Genomic DNA, 14,186 nt, shown 5'->3' on the forward strand with positions numbered 1-14,186 from the left:
CTGAATAACTTTGTATCGTCCGCAAATTTAATCACCTCACTTGGCGTACCAATGTCCAGATCATTTATAAAGATGTTGAAGAGCACGGGTCCAAGCACCGAGCCCTGCGGCACCCCACTGGTAACACTCTTCCAGTCCGAGTATTGTCCATTTACCCCCACTCTCTGTTTCCTATGCTCCAGCCAGTTTTTAATCCATGTGAGTATTTCACCCTCAATTCCATGGCTCGCAATTTTACGAAGTAGTCGTTCATGTGGAACCTTGTTGAACGCCTTCTGAAAATCCAGATATTCCACACCGCGAATGTCCCCATCTTTCAAAATAGCATGGAGCAAAGGCTCCAAGTAGATCAAGAAAAGTAAGGGCGAGAGCGGGCAACCCTGACGTGTGCCTCATAAGATAGGAAAGGCCTGAGTTACCCAGCCATTCACCAATACAGAAGCTACGGGATCATGGTACAGGGTCTGGAGGGCCTTATAAAACCAATCCGAAATACCTAGATATTGAAGGACAGCGAACAATTATTTACAGTGGACTTTGTCAAATGCCTTTTTGGCATCCAGACTAGCCAGAGCTGCTGGTATAGATTAGGATTTGCAGTGAGCTACAGACAACAAAACCTTACAGACATTGACTACAGATTGGTAGTCAATGTCTACCCACTTGCTCGGGACAGATTAACAAAACCCACTTGCTCGGGACAGATTAAATCAGGAAGTATATCCGAGAGTCTGTCAGCAATTTTGCAAGAAAGAGAAGTTTCAAGTCTCCATTTAGAAGAGATATTGGCCAATAGGACTCTGGGTAATGAGGCTTAGGATTGTAATGTTGGGAGAATCCCCCTTATACAATGGAGTAATTGATCAAGGTAAGAGAGAAGTGAAGTGCATACCTAGGGAAATAGTAATTTATACAACTCAGATGTAAACCCATCGGATCCAGGAGCCATAGAGTTCCACAAAGATTTTACTGCAGTTTGAAGGTCTTTGTAACATGGGCCCTTTACATGCAAGTGTAATCCTTGACAGATGGATCTAGTAGACGCCAGGAGTCCTCAGCTCCAAAGCATCACACAGAAAAGGGAGTACCTTGCGAGGACTCATATTTCCATGTGCGGTGAGGTTCTATCTAACATAAGATCTAGTACTTGGTTAAAGTCACCAGCCAATACTACCAGGTGTTGCGTGGGTTGGGTTGAGAGTTGAATCAATTTATGAAATAAGACATGTTCATAAATATTAGGAGCATATATCGCCAATAAGTAAAATGTCAGTCCTGATACCTCTACACCCAATAAGAGATATTTACCATACATGTCTTTTTGAATTTGGGTAACTTGGCCTATAAAGCCTTTTTGTACCAATACTGCCACCCACCCTTTTTTCTGGAAGTTAGAAGAGTAGAAGACTTGCCCTACCCACGAGATCCCAAGTTTAAGATGTTCCTGATCAGTTAAGTTATAATCTTAGTTCGCTTTATTGGTGATGTAATGCCAGAACACCAATAACAAAGTATCCCAGGTACCCAGTCTACACCCAGGACAATGACCTTGAGAACAGAATAAATAGAATAAATGGCCTATTAGCCAGAGAGAAACCCAGTGTACAGAAAATATGAGCAATATAAAGCAAACAAATATACAGAATGAAAAATGATGTACATTCTCCAACCCCAATCCCCCACCCTCCCCCTCCCCCCATAATTAACCCATCAAAAAATGAGTTGATTGCAATTGTATATGCGCTCCAAACAAGAGTTAGACTACACAAAAGAAAGATGTCAACCCTGAACCTAAGGGTCCTAGTCCCACAAGTTATCCCACCAATTTTCATGTTCAGATGTAGAGACTCCCCAACATCGTACCCCCCAAAATTTATACAAGATACAAAAAAAAACCCTGCACTCATAAATACTGAGCCTCCCCCTTAATTCAGAACAAAGACAAACAAGTACATTTTTAAGTGACTAGCAGCAAGAAAGAGTCAGATATTTTGTCCAAGACAGAGGGACTCACAATTACCCGCTCCCCATGGCAAGTAGAGCACAGTTAAATTGGCTCCCCAAATGAAGGGGAGGCTTGACTTGGCAGAGGCTGTAACCTTAGAGGTCGCTGCCAGAATCTCAGAAGCCACAAGCACCCCTGCCACTCAGTTCAAAGAACCAACAGCAAAGTTTCCATGAGCTGCAGGGAAGGCAGAGGTGATGAGAAAGCCGCAAATTTGCTGCACCAAAAATTGGCGGTCTAGTGTTGCTCCAGTCAGAGTTCTACGCACTCAACTTGCATGATCAGGTCTGAAATATCCAAGGAACTAAATAGCCAGTCAGAAATGTCTCAACTGCGCGTACAATAAGCACAGAATTTGTGCGGGCAGTAGACACGCTGGAAGAAAACATCCATTTTAACGCCCCTGACAAAGCGGCAAGATTGGATTTTGCTTCCTCTAGAGAGTCTATAAGCCGTCATCCAGTCAAGGTAAAAACCTTGAGAATAGCTGGATAGAGCAACATAAAACACTGCTTATGATTGAAAAGTTCTGCACAGATTATTGTAAACCATCGCCGCTTCTCCAGCAAGGCCGCCGAGTAGTCTTGGAAAATGCGCACCAGGGTGCCCTCAAAGTAGAGTGAATCTTTCTTGGCCTTGTATAGCTTTAGTAATGCAGCTTTATGAGCATAGTTGTGAATTTTTGCAATAATTGCTTGCGGGCGTTGCTGTTCTTCCAATCTTCTGCCCAAGCGATGTGTTGTTCAAAACTCACTGGTCCAATACCCACTGGTAAAGGCATCTCTACCCGCAACCACTGTTCCAAGATTGATAATAACTGCACTTTGGAAATAGATTCAGGCAGGCCAATAAAGCGCAGGTTGTCCCTACGGGAATGGTTTTTGAGGTGTTTGAATTTGTCAGCATGTAGGTGAAGTTGCTCCCACAAGATAGTTAATTCTGTTGACATCGAGCATCCTTAACCGCTGCCACTCGAGCCTCCAGTTCATCTATTCGCTGTGTTGTTTCAGCCATTAGCTGCTCGAGGTTCAACAATTGTACAGAAAGTTAGGCAAAACGGGAATTTAATGCCTGCACCACAGAAGTGGTAAATGAAGTAATGTGTTCGGGGCAAGTGGCAGAGCAGAATTGTCCGCGGTGGCCACCATTTTTTGATCTGGCTTTTGGGCCTTGTCTTTTTCCTTTATCTTTCCACTCATATCTGATGGGGAGCTCAGGACACAACACTGATGTTAAAGTCACAGGATTGTTGCTTTAATGCTTAGATGGGATCTGATGAGGGTTGGGGCCCAGGAGCTCAGCAGACACATGTCCTGCCTCACTCAGCACCTCACATTAGTCCAAGGTATTATTTTTTCCCTTTATGTTTTGTTTGAAATTTATAAGCCTAATTTTTGAGCTTCTAAATTTAGGCTTCTAAATTTAGCTTCTAAATTTTTGAGCTTCTAAATTTAGGCTCTAAAGTTTTGCAGAAATTAGGTACAAATTTATTGTTTGTAATTCTTTATTCATTTTCATATGTTACAACAAGTGTATCAAATAAACTCATATAAAACTTAAAGATACACACTTGATTAACTCACATATTATCATTAAATTCAACATTTCATTAGAAAATTAGTATTCTATAATGTTAAAATATTATGTAAGAAATCTAAACTTATATCAAACTTATACAAATTTAAAAGCCTATGTTTAGGAGCTCATCTTTTTTTCAATATCAGATCCAAAGTATTCAATATTAACATATGTTATGAACATTTTCTTTTTCTCTTGTCTTGTAGGCGTGTGCAATTTGTGAAAAGAATGAGATCCTAGAGAAAGTAAAATTTTTGACTTCTAAGCTAAATGTAACTGAAGAGATGCTCCGCAGAACAGCTAATGAGCTTTCTACCAAACAGTCTGTTCTAGAAACAACTGAGAAAACTCTACAAGAGAAAAAGAAAACCATAGAGTCTTCCTCTTCAGAACTCTCAGTCTTGCATTCCCAAATGAACCGAAAATCTCAAGACTTTGAGCAGTTAGAAAAAGAACTGTCACAGTTACGAAAAGCATCTCTAGAAGCTGAAATCTTGAAACGACATTTAGCTGAAAAGAACAAAGAAATCAGTAATCTCCAAAGCCAAGTTGAAAACATGGCACAAATAATGGCACAGCATAGTCAAAGAGCTAATGCTATGGAGCTGGAAAAATCAAATCTTCTGAAAGACTTTAGCCGCAAAGAAAAAGAGCTACAAGAACTTAAGGTTGGTATGATTTTTATACATGATTCTTTCTCTAGTTCACTAGTATGCTTCATTGTATTTGTTTTTAATTATCACACAGCTCTGAGTACAAATTTCAAAGGGATTTATCATAATTAGGTGCTGGTGACTGGTTAAAGTTATTTGAATAATGTTATCCAAATAATTGTAACAGACTTTACCAGCTAAGTCCCATTGTTAAATGTATCCTGCTAAAGTTATCTGGATAAATTTATCTGGATAATTTTAGGTGTGCTACTAGTGCAGTCCAACTTAGATTTAATTGGATAATGCTGAATATTAGGGTTATTTGGCGAAACAAAAACTATTTCTTGGCATGCTCCAAGTACTGCCTCTACTTATCCAGATAACTCTTACCTGGACAAATTGTTTGAAAATTGCCCTCAAAATAGTTAAGGAGTTAATTCTTTAAAGTAGATGTTAACATTTGCATACATATTTAGAATACCAACATATGTGCATATATGCATGTGCACATATGCTGGTATTCTAAATATTTATGATGAAAATATGCTTGTGCTATTCTGTAGATACACACAATATCTTACTTAGCATGTGTTTTAGTTTAACAATTTTTTATTCAGGAATAAAATCAACCATACAAAACAAGAACACCCATTATTACATTCCATCAAATCAGAATGAAGTCTGTCAAAGAAAAGGTCACATCTGTGATCCTGCATTTTTCATAATTATCTTGCACTCTCCTTCCCACCCTCACCCATCCATAATAGATTACAAGTATAGGATGGCCTATGGTCTGGGCTCTTATGACCTCAAACCATCCACAGTAGATAAACTCATACTAATGATAACCCTCCCACCCTCTCCTTCAAACCCTCTCCACCCATTCTTCCCAGCAGAGAATCCCTATACCCTACGTATCCTATATAATAAAAGCTTACTGGCGCATGCGCTGTTAAAACAGTGTGATCCCTGCCGCTGTGGTGTGTGATTCGTGGTCGTGTTCCATTTTAGAACCCGGCGGCAGGGAACATTCTGGCCACTCCCCTCCTCCTGCCCTCACTCACCAACTGCTGCTGCGAGGAAGTGCAGGCAAGCTCTCTCCCTGCCCACGTCCTCGGCAGGGAACACACTTTCCGCCCTCGCTCACCGCTACCGCTGCTACCGCTGATCCTCCTCTTCAGAGCAGCCTGCGATCGTGGCTGGCTTTAAAGAATCTCGCAGGCTGCTCTCCAACCTCAGTAGCACGTTCCCTCTGACGCATGGGATCGCGTCAGAGGGAGCATGCTACCGAGTTGGAGAGCGGCCTGCGAGGTTCGCTAAAGCCGGCCACCACGATCGCAGGCTGCTTTGAAGAGGAGCAGGCCAGAAGACGCCGGGATGGAGGGAGGGAAAGAAGGAGATCAATACAGGGGGCCAGGGGGAAAGGGAAAGGGGGCTGCTTTGGGGGGAGGGTGTGCTGGGGACAGACAGCTTTGCTCGGGGGGAAGACAAAAGGGGCCATGGAGAGACAGGGAGAGGGAAAGGGGGCTTCTTTGGGGGGAGGGGTGTGCTTGGGGCAAACAGCTTTGCTCTGGGGGGAAGACAGAAGGGGCCATGGAGAGACAGGGAGAGGGAAAGGGGGCTGCTTTGGGGGGAGGGGTGTGCTGGGGGGAGACAGAAGGGGCCATGGAGAGACAGGGAGAGGGAAAGGGGGCTGCTTTGGGGGGAGGTGTGCTGGGGACAGACAGCTTTGCTCGGGGGGAAGACAAAAGGGGCCATGGAGAGATAGGGAGAGGGAAAGGGGGCTTCTTTGGGGGGAGGGGTGTGCTTGGGGCAAACAGCTTTGCTCTGGGGGGAAGACAGAAGGGGCCATGGAGAGACAGGGAGAGGGAAAGGGGGCTGCTTTGAGGGGAGGGGTGTGCTTGGGGCAAACAGCTTTGCTCTGGGGGAAGGCAGAAGAGGGCCATGGAGAGACAGTTAGGGAGAGGGAAAGGGGGCTGATTTGGGGGGGAGGTGTGTGCTGGGGGCAGACAGCTTTGCTCGGGGGGGGGGGGGGGGGGAGACAGAAGGACACAGACAGCAGCCAAGGAGAGAGAGATAAAGAAACACAAACAGACAGACACATCTATTCTAGCACCCGTTAATGTAATGGGCTTAAAGACTAGTGGGTTATAAATTGTAAGTCAGATCTTAGGCCAAGATTCATTTAGCACTATACTACACTCTATTGGTGACAGAGTTTGTAAATAACAATCCCAAACCATCAGAAGTGGTTTCTCCATCCAGGTGTTCAACTTACACTTTGTGCTTCCCACATCATCAATTCATGAAGTTTATTCCTCCAATATCACTATGAAGGGGGATCTCTTGCAGCCAGTGATTAAGAATACACTTTTCCCCAATATGTATGCAGGCGAAAGTTTTTTTGCCGATATGTCGGTGTGCATTCATTCTAGAGTTTACACAGGCTTATGTTTTACCATCATTTTCATTTTTACATTTGTGGTTTTAAGTCAAACCTTAATAATCCTTGACCCCTGAAGAAGTCGTGTTTACCGAAACACGGACCGTGTTGGGTCCTTAGGTTTATTTGAAGGGTGGTAATGTCTAACCACTTTGATAATTGATATAATAAACATAGCCTGCATTTTTTACATCCCGTCTGCAGTTCTTTTTGTTTTGGGTTTAGGTGGGACTCAAACCCATGTAAGTTTTAGAATACTATAAGTTACACATATATCTCCAGCTTTTAGGCACCAACAATTACTCCAGAATTTTATAAAAGAAAGGAGCCTTCTTTACTTTATAGAAGAGGTACCACATAGACCAGGGGTGCCCACACTTTTTGGGCTTGCGAGCTACTTTTAAAATGACCAAGTCAAAATGATCTACCAACAATAAAATAATTTTTAAAAAACCCCCACAAAGCACACTGAAAGGCAGAGAAAATGTTAATTATAATTCATATTTCGGGTTTTTTTTTAAAGAGGTCAAGGCAAATGACTATGCAATGTCGCCTCAATAACAGCCATACAAAAATAGACAAATATACCCCCTCCCTTTTTACTGAACCAAATAGCAGTTTTTAGTGCAGGGAGCTGCGCTGAATGCCCCACGTTGCTCTCGACGCTCATAGGCTCCCTGCGCTAAAAACCGCTATTGAGGTTTAGTAAAAGGGAGCCATAGTGCAAAATATAAACAGCAGATATAAATTCTCAAAATGGACATATTTTGATCACTAAATTGAAAATAAAATCATTTTTCCTACTTTTGTTGTCTGGTGATTTCATGAGTCTCTGGTTGCACTTTCTTCTTCTGAATTCTTCTCACTTCACTCTGGCTGCACTTCTTCTTCTGACATCTTCTGACTTCAGCCCACTCCTGCATCCAATATTTCTTCCCTTCTTTCAGCCTCCTATATGCTTTCTCTCCTCCAGACCTCATTCTCCCCCCAACTTTCTCTTTCTTTCTCCCTGTCTCCTGTTCTTTCTTTCTCTTTCTCTCCATGCCCACTTTCTTTCTGTCACCCTGTTCCCTCTTTCTTTCTGTTTCCCTTCTTTCTTTGTCTCCCTGTCTCCCCTTTTTTCTGTCTCCCTGCCTGCCCCCTTTGTTTCTTTCTCCCTGCCCTCCCCCAAGCTACTAGGTTTTCCACCGCTACCGGGAAACAGGCCTCCAAGCCACCACCGCCCCAAGCTTTCTTTGCAGAAGCCTTGCGCTGACCAGGGTTCCGCTCCCCTTCAATTCTGATGTGGGAGAGGAAGTTCCGGGCCAGCCAGGCAGAAATTCCTCTCCGATGTCAGAATTGACGTCGGGGAGAGGAATGCTGGTCAGCGCGAGGCTTCTGCAGGCCCAAATCTCCGGACGCCCAGGGCCGAGGAAAAGAAAAAGCCAGTCTATAAATCCTTCCATGAGAGCTGTTCCAGTCTCCTTTCAGCACGGCACTTACAAAAATGCGTAGCCCCCCCCCCCCTCCTCAACTTCCCATTTTCAGGCTCAATATGCCAGAGCAGCAGCAGTTCTTGCATTTTTGGGCAGAGCACCTCCTGCTCCTGAACCGCCTTTCTCCAGTCTGGCGGCTTGATTCCGCCAGGGGCAGCCGGCGCTCAGCTCTCCAGTGACGTGACTTCCCTAGACCTCCCTCCCGCTTTCTCCCGAAGGAAGTGACATCATCCCCCAGTCTATCAAAGATTTTCTACGGGACAAAGCAAGGGCATCAGGTCAAAAGCGCGCCGGGACAAAGGCGCGCGAGGAAGACGGGTTCTGGCAGTCGGGCAAGGAAGGACGCAGCGAGAATGGGTGTGCATGAAGTGATGACCGGTGGGGAACCACAGGGAGAGGAAGGCTGATCGGCTGGTCGATCGGGATGGCAACATGAGTCTATCATGGAACCCGGGATGGGTTCCGTGATCGACTCGCATTGCCTTCCCGAGCGACCGGTCGATCGCGATCGACGTGTTGGGCACCCCTGACATAGACGCTTTAGATGACACACTGTTATAGAATCTCCCTATAAGAGGGCAATTCTGTAAATGAGCAGAGGGCATCTGGTAAGAGGCCATGCTAAAAACAAAAGGAATTGACCCCAAAATATCCACAAAGAAGAAAATGGACTTTATTTGAAAGTGTCAAAGTTCCAAAGGTACACTGAAATCATCCACATAAAATAGTTTCATCCACATAAAAATAAATCATCCACATAAAAGCCTTAAAGGACCTAGTCCGCTAGGGATACAGGATCAAACACGGTCCGCGTTTCGACAAAAAGTCTTCTTCAGGTGTCCCTTTTATAGGACCCCCAGGGACCCCTGAAGAAGACTTTTTGTCAAAACGCAGACCGTGTACCTTTGGAACTTTGACACTTTCAAATAAAGTCCATTTAAGAGGCCATGCTATAAAGGAATGCAACTGGATACATGTGTATGTGCTTAGAGGCAAGCACTTATGCTAGCCATACAGCTGATGTAAGTGCTAAATTCCACACATGTAATTTTCTACTTCACCCATGCTCTACCTTGATTCTGCTCATGTGTACACCCACCTGAAAACTATACACCAGGGCTGCCCAAGTCTGGTCCTCGAGATCTAATGGCAGGCCAGGTTTTCAGGCTATCCACAATGAAGATGCATGAGAGAGATTTGCATACCAAGAAAGGCAGTTCAGGCAAATCTCTCTCATTCATATTCACTGTGGCTATCCTGAAAACCTGGCCTGGCAGTAGATCTCGAGGACCAGACTTGGGCAGCCCTGCTATACATTATCAGATAGGCACATATCGGTGCATATCTAGTGTGCAAGTATATGCGTATATTCTAAACATTTACACATAACTGGCATGTAAATATTAGTGCCCTGAGGATGTGTGGTGGGAGCCTATTCAATAATGACATTTGGGTGCTGAGATTATATTATAAAATACCAGCTTAACCTGATATTGGTGTTGTCTAACACTTACACAACTGCAGCAGTATTCTGTACATTATGCATGTAACTGGGAGCCCCATCCATGTATACACCCTCCCCCTTTGCATTTACCCTGCACATACTGTAAGTTAAGCATGCCATTACAGAATAGCACTAGTGCTAATATTTTATAATAGAGATAGTCTGTCGTTTGTGATGAAATGTTTGCCGTTAATAGTGTGCACTTTTCTTAGAGTGTACACTAACCCCTGGATTCTATATTTGGCATCCAAATTTGCACCAAAATATGCACATGGATCGAAGATGCACATGCAAGTTAATTAGTCACCAAACCATTAACCAGCAATAAATGAATGTCATCAATTATTGCAATTTATTGGCAGTAATTAGATTTTGCTCATGCACATGGATCGAAGTTGCACATGCAAGTTAATTAGTACCAAGCCATTAACCAGCAATAAACGAATGTCATCAATTATTGCAATTTATGGCAGTAATTAGATTTTGCAGGCACATCTTCCTATGCACTATTCTATAACCCCATGCCACAAATCCTATAGTGTGCAACTCAAAAGAGGCGCTGTAAAAATTTGCTTATGGAGTTATAGAATACCACTATTTCTACATCCAAATGCCAAGGTTTGACACCAGTATTTATACAAGGTTTCAGCTGGTATAAATACCAGCAAAAACACACTACTGAAAAAGTCAAAATTCAAGAAAAACCAACACAAATCCCAGCTACTCCGAGTCTGGGCCAACAATCTATCTAAAATAATGGAGAAAAAAAAACTTCAGAATGCAGGTACACCCACTGAAAACTATAATGCAGGGATCCAAACACCATTAAAAGACTAAATAAATTCCACTTAGACAGTTACAAAATTAAAACATGTAGAAAAGCCGCTCTAAACAACAGGAACCTAATCAAAATCAAAAATAAGTTTTACTTATCTCAATTATGGATCTTCAAAACTTCTGATGTGCTTTCATTGCTGGTCAACGTCCAGTGTTGAACGCAGTATTCAAGGTGGGGGCATACCATAGCCCGGTATAACAGCATGATAACCTCTTCAGATCTGTTTGTGATCCCCTTCTTAATCATTCCTAGCATTCTGTTTGCCCTTTTCGCCGCCGCTGCACATTGCGCAGACAGTTTCATTGACTTGTCTGTACTCCCAAGTCTCTTTCCTGGAGGCTCTCTCCGAGTATAGCACCGGACATCCTGTATTCGTGCATATGATTTTTGTTACTAACATGCATCACCTTGCACTTATCCACGTTGAACCTCATTTGCCATTTCGCAGCCCATTCCTCAAGTGTATTTATGTCTCTTTGTAGGTCTTCACAATCCTTTGTGTCTTCACCACTCTGAATAACTTTGTATCATCCGCAAATTTAATCACCTCACTCGTCGTGCCAATTTCTAGGTCGTTTATAAATATGTTGAAGATGGGAAGATGTGTCTTAACTATCTTACACAATTCATCTGATTTCAAAGTGTATTCAAGAACAAAAGGTAACACCTCTTCTTTCTGTTTATCCTCTTAATAATATTATAAAGTATTCCGAGGATTAAAAAACCCACGTCTAGTTTCATTATCTTACTCAGGTAGCCTCTCTCAATAAATTTCCAATACAGATGAACTGCTTTACTTCTATATTCGCTATCAGAACTACAAATATGTCTATAACAGCGGTCTCAAACTCAAAACCTTTGCAGGACCACATTTTGGATTTGTAGGTACTTGGAGGGCCACAAAAAATAGTTAATGTCTTATTAAAGAAATGACAACTTTGCAACTATTTGACAACTATCTTTATAGTTTATAAATCTTTCCTTATTTGCTTCTGATAATTTCAGCTATACACAACTGAAAGCAGTGCAACATGCAGAAAGTGAAGTTTAGATAGTTTTTCACTTTCTGCGTGTTGCACTGCTTTCAGCTTTGTATAGCTGAATTTATCAGAAGCAATTAAGGAAAGATTTATAAACTTTAAAGAGTTTTACCTCATTCAAACTTGTGATTTAGATTCTAAAGTATCAACTGCAAGAGACAAAATTTTGGTGTAGTTCTCTAGGCTTTTTGTAGAGGGAGAATCAATATCTGACTTGTGCCTGGAAAACTTGTGTCCGGTGGTCGTGTCCGCAACTGCCTTCAGCTTTCACCTCCTCCAGCACCGGAACAACCGCAATCTTACATCAAGCAGTCACCACCAGGAGAGGTGCCGAATTTCATGAGAGTTCACGAGATTACATATACACGAACAAGCTACACTGCCTCCAATGGTTACCTTATGTTCTGGAACGTTGCCCGCCTCACTGCGGTAACTAGTGCTGCCCAATTCAGGAAAAAACTTTTCGATTTGATTCGATTCAGCCTATTGAATCTATTTTTCTGCCCAATTAGGTGTTTTTTAAAAACATCATGGTGAGTTTATTTTATTGCCCTTCACTCACCCCACCCCCTTTGCCCTCTCCTACCCACATTGGTGCTGTGGTGTAAACAAAATAAACAAAAATTAATTTTCCTCTCTCTGTTAAATGCTAGCTCATGTTCTCAGTCTAATACTAGCTCTGGCAGGATATACATTTCAAATCTGACACATTGTAATCACAAAACAGAAAATAAATTTAGTTTTTCTACCTTTTGTTGTCTGGTCATTGTTCAAATTAGATAACTCACTTGCCAGGGTCTCCTGCCCATTTGTCATTTTTTTCTTTCTCCATGCTAACCATCCATCTTCCATCTCTGTGTTCCCCTTCCCTCCTAGGAGGTCTGGCATCTTTCCTTTTTTTCATCTCTATCCCTGCAGCTGCAGTGATGTACCTCACCTTTCCCAGATTCACCATTTCTCCTTTTCTCAATTACCCTTTCATCCAGCATCTCTCCCTCCTTCCCCACCACCCCAGGATCCACCAGCTCTCCCTTTCTTTTCCAACTACCTTCCTATCCAGTATCTCTATCCCCGTGCTACACCATCCCTTGTGTACAACTTCTCTCCCTTTCTGTTCCTTCCCTCCCTAAATCCCATTAGCCACCATCTGTATCCCTCTGTTTTTAGACCCATTATTTCTTCCCTCACTCCCCCAGTCCGGCATATGCATGTCTCTTTGAACCCCCCATTTCCTCCCTTTCTCTCCCTCCCTCCATGTACTTCTATACCAGGGCCCCCTCCCCGAAGGCCTGCATGTTCCTCCCTGGCCTCCCGGCCTTAGTTTCAGCTAATTATGGCAGCCTGCAGAGAGGATCGCAGGTGCTGTAGTGATCTTAGCAGGCTGCCATTGGCCTCTGCAGCACGTTCCTTCTGCCACAGTCCTACTCCTCCTCTGACGTCAGGGGCAGGATCGCGGCAGAGGGAACGTGCTGCCGAGGCCGATGGCAGCCTGCAAAAATCACAAGAGCACTGGTGATCCTCTCTGCAGGATGCTGGAATTATCTGAAACTAAGATCGGGGCTCCAGGGGGGAAGCTGGAGGATGCTACAAAGAGCACCTAAGTACTGCAGCACTTCCCGACTAACCCGAGGGGCCCCCTAAGGCAGGAGCAGCAGCGGCAGTGGATGGCCAGCAAGAGGCAGCACTGCCACTCCTGTTTTAGGAGACCTGGACGAATCTGCATTGAGGGCCTAAAAATAGTACCTGGCGGCAGCCCATGGGCCACGAGTTTGAGACCACTGGTCTATAACAAAGGAACTGAGCAAAGGGAATGTTATTCTTTATGTGAGAGGGATGCATGCCTGAAAAATGAAGCATGAAATTCCTGTCTATGACTTTGGAAAATACAGTTGTCGCATCCAAAAAAGTTATTTCTTGATCATTATGCTTCATCTCAAATTTAAGCTTTGGGTGACACTTATTCAAAAATGTCCCAGACACTTCCAAAGTAGATACTGGTCCTCTCCAAAGCAAAATACAACTACTACTTTCCATTCAGTTGTGTCCAACCCTTGGATACTCTGTAGGCCAGTACTCACCATGCTTCCCTGTTTTCCACAGCTTTTTACAATTGCTTGATATTCATTCCCATGTCATTCTGGACGGTATCTAGCCAATGGGCCTTTGGTCTCCCCTGCTACCTTTTACCATTGACCATTCTGAGTAGCACCTCTCTTTCTAGTGAATTTGCCCTCATCACATGTCCAAAATAGATCAGTTTCCGTCTGGTAATCTTACCTTCCAGGGACAACTCTGGGTTTCTATGCTCAAGAACATCTTTGTTGTCCTTCTCCAAAGACAAAATACAACATCAATAAATTATATCCGGCATACCATACGTGAATAAAAAGAAGAAGGGTAAATCATCTTTTCTTCTAGTTTAGCCATAAATACCAGCACCCAACTTTGGTTATGGAAATAGGCTCTTAAGTGCTCTTATATAGAGAGCGCTCTTTGTGCTGATTATTTTATGACACTCAAATTTGGGCTACTTGGAAGCAAACAGGAGAAACTGCCTTCACACCAGTGAACAGCAAACACAACAACAAAATAACTAGTGTCTGCTGCTGCCCGTGGTTAATGGGCAGCAGCAGACGCTAGTCACTTGAGC

The 14,186-nt window shown here is 43.3% G+C and overlaps 1 protein-coding gene across 23 annotated transcripts in view; it reads left to right on the top strand.

Moving 5' to 3' along the window:
* CCDC158 (coiled-coil domain containing 158) overlaps nt 1–14,186 on the top strand; it is a 1,147,529-nt gene that overhangs the window by 669,111 nt on the left and 464,232 nt on the right. For all 23 annotated transcript variants that reach the window (XR_004536446.1, XR_004536447.1, XM_033914104.1 and 20 more), the window contains one exon: nt 3,790–4,251. Coding sequence is in view for 21 of the 23 variants with exons in the window: in XM_033914104.1 (XP_033769995.1) it covers nt 3,790–4,251 (462 nt within the window). In the remaining 2 variants the exon portion in view is untranslated. The remainder of the gene's footprint in view (nt 1–3,789; nt 4,252–14,186) is intronic.

This window comes from Geotrypetes seraphini, chromosome 1 (genome assembly GCF_902459505.1).
Source record: "Geotrypetes seraphini chromosome 1, aGeoSer1.1, whole genome shotgun sequence".
NCBI lineage: Eukaryota > Metazoa > Chordata > Amphibia > Gymnophiona > Dermophiidae > Geotrypetes > Geotrypetes seraphini.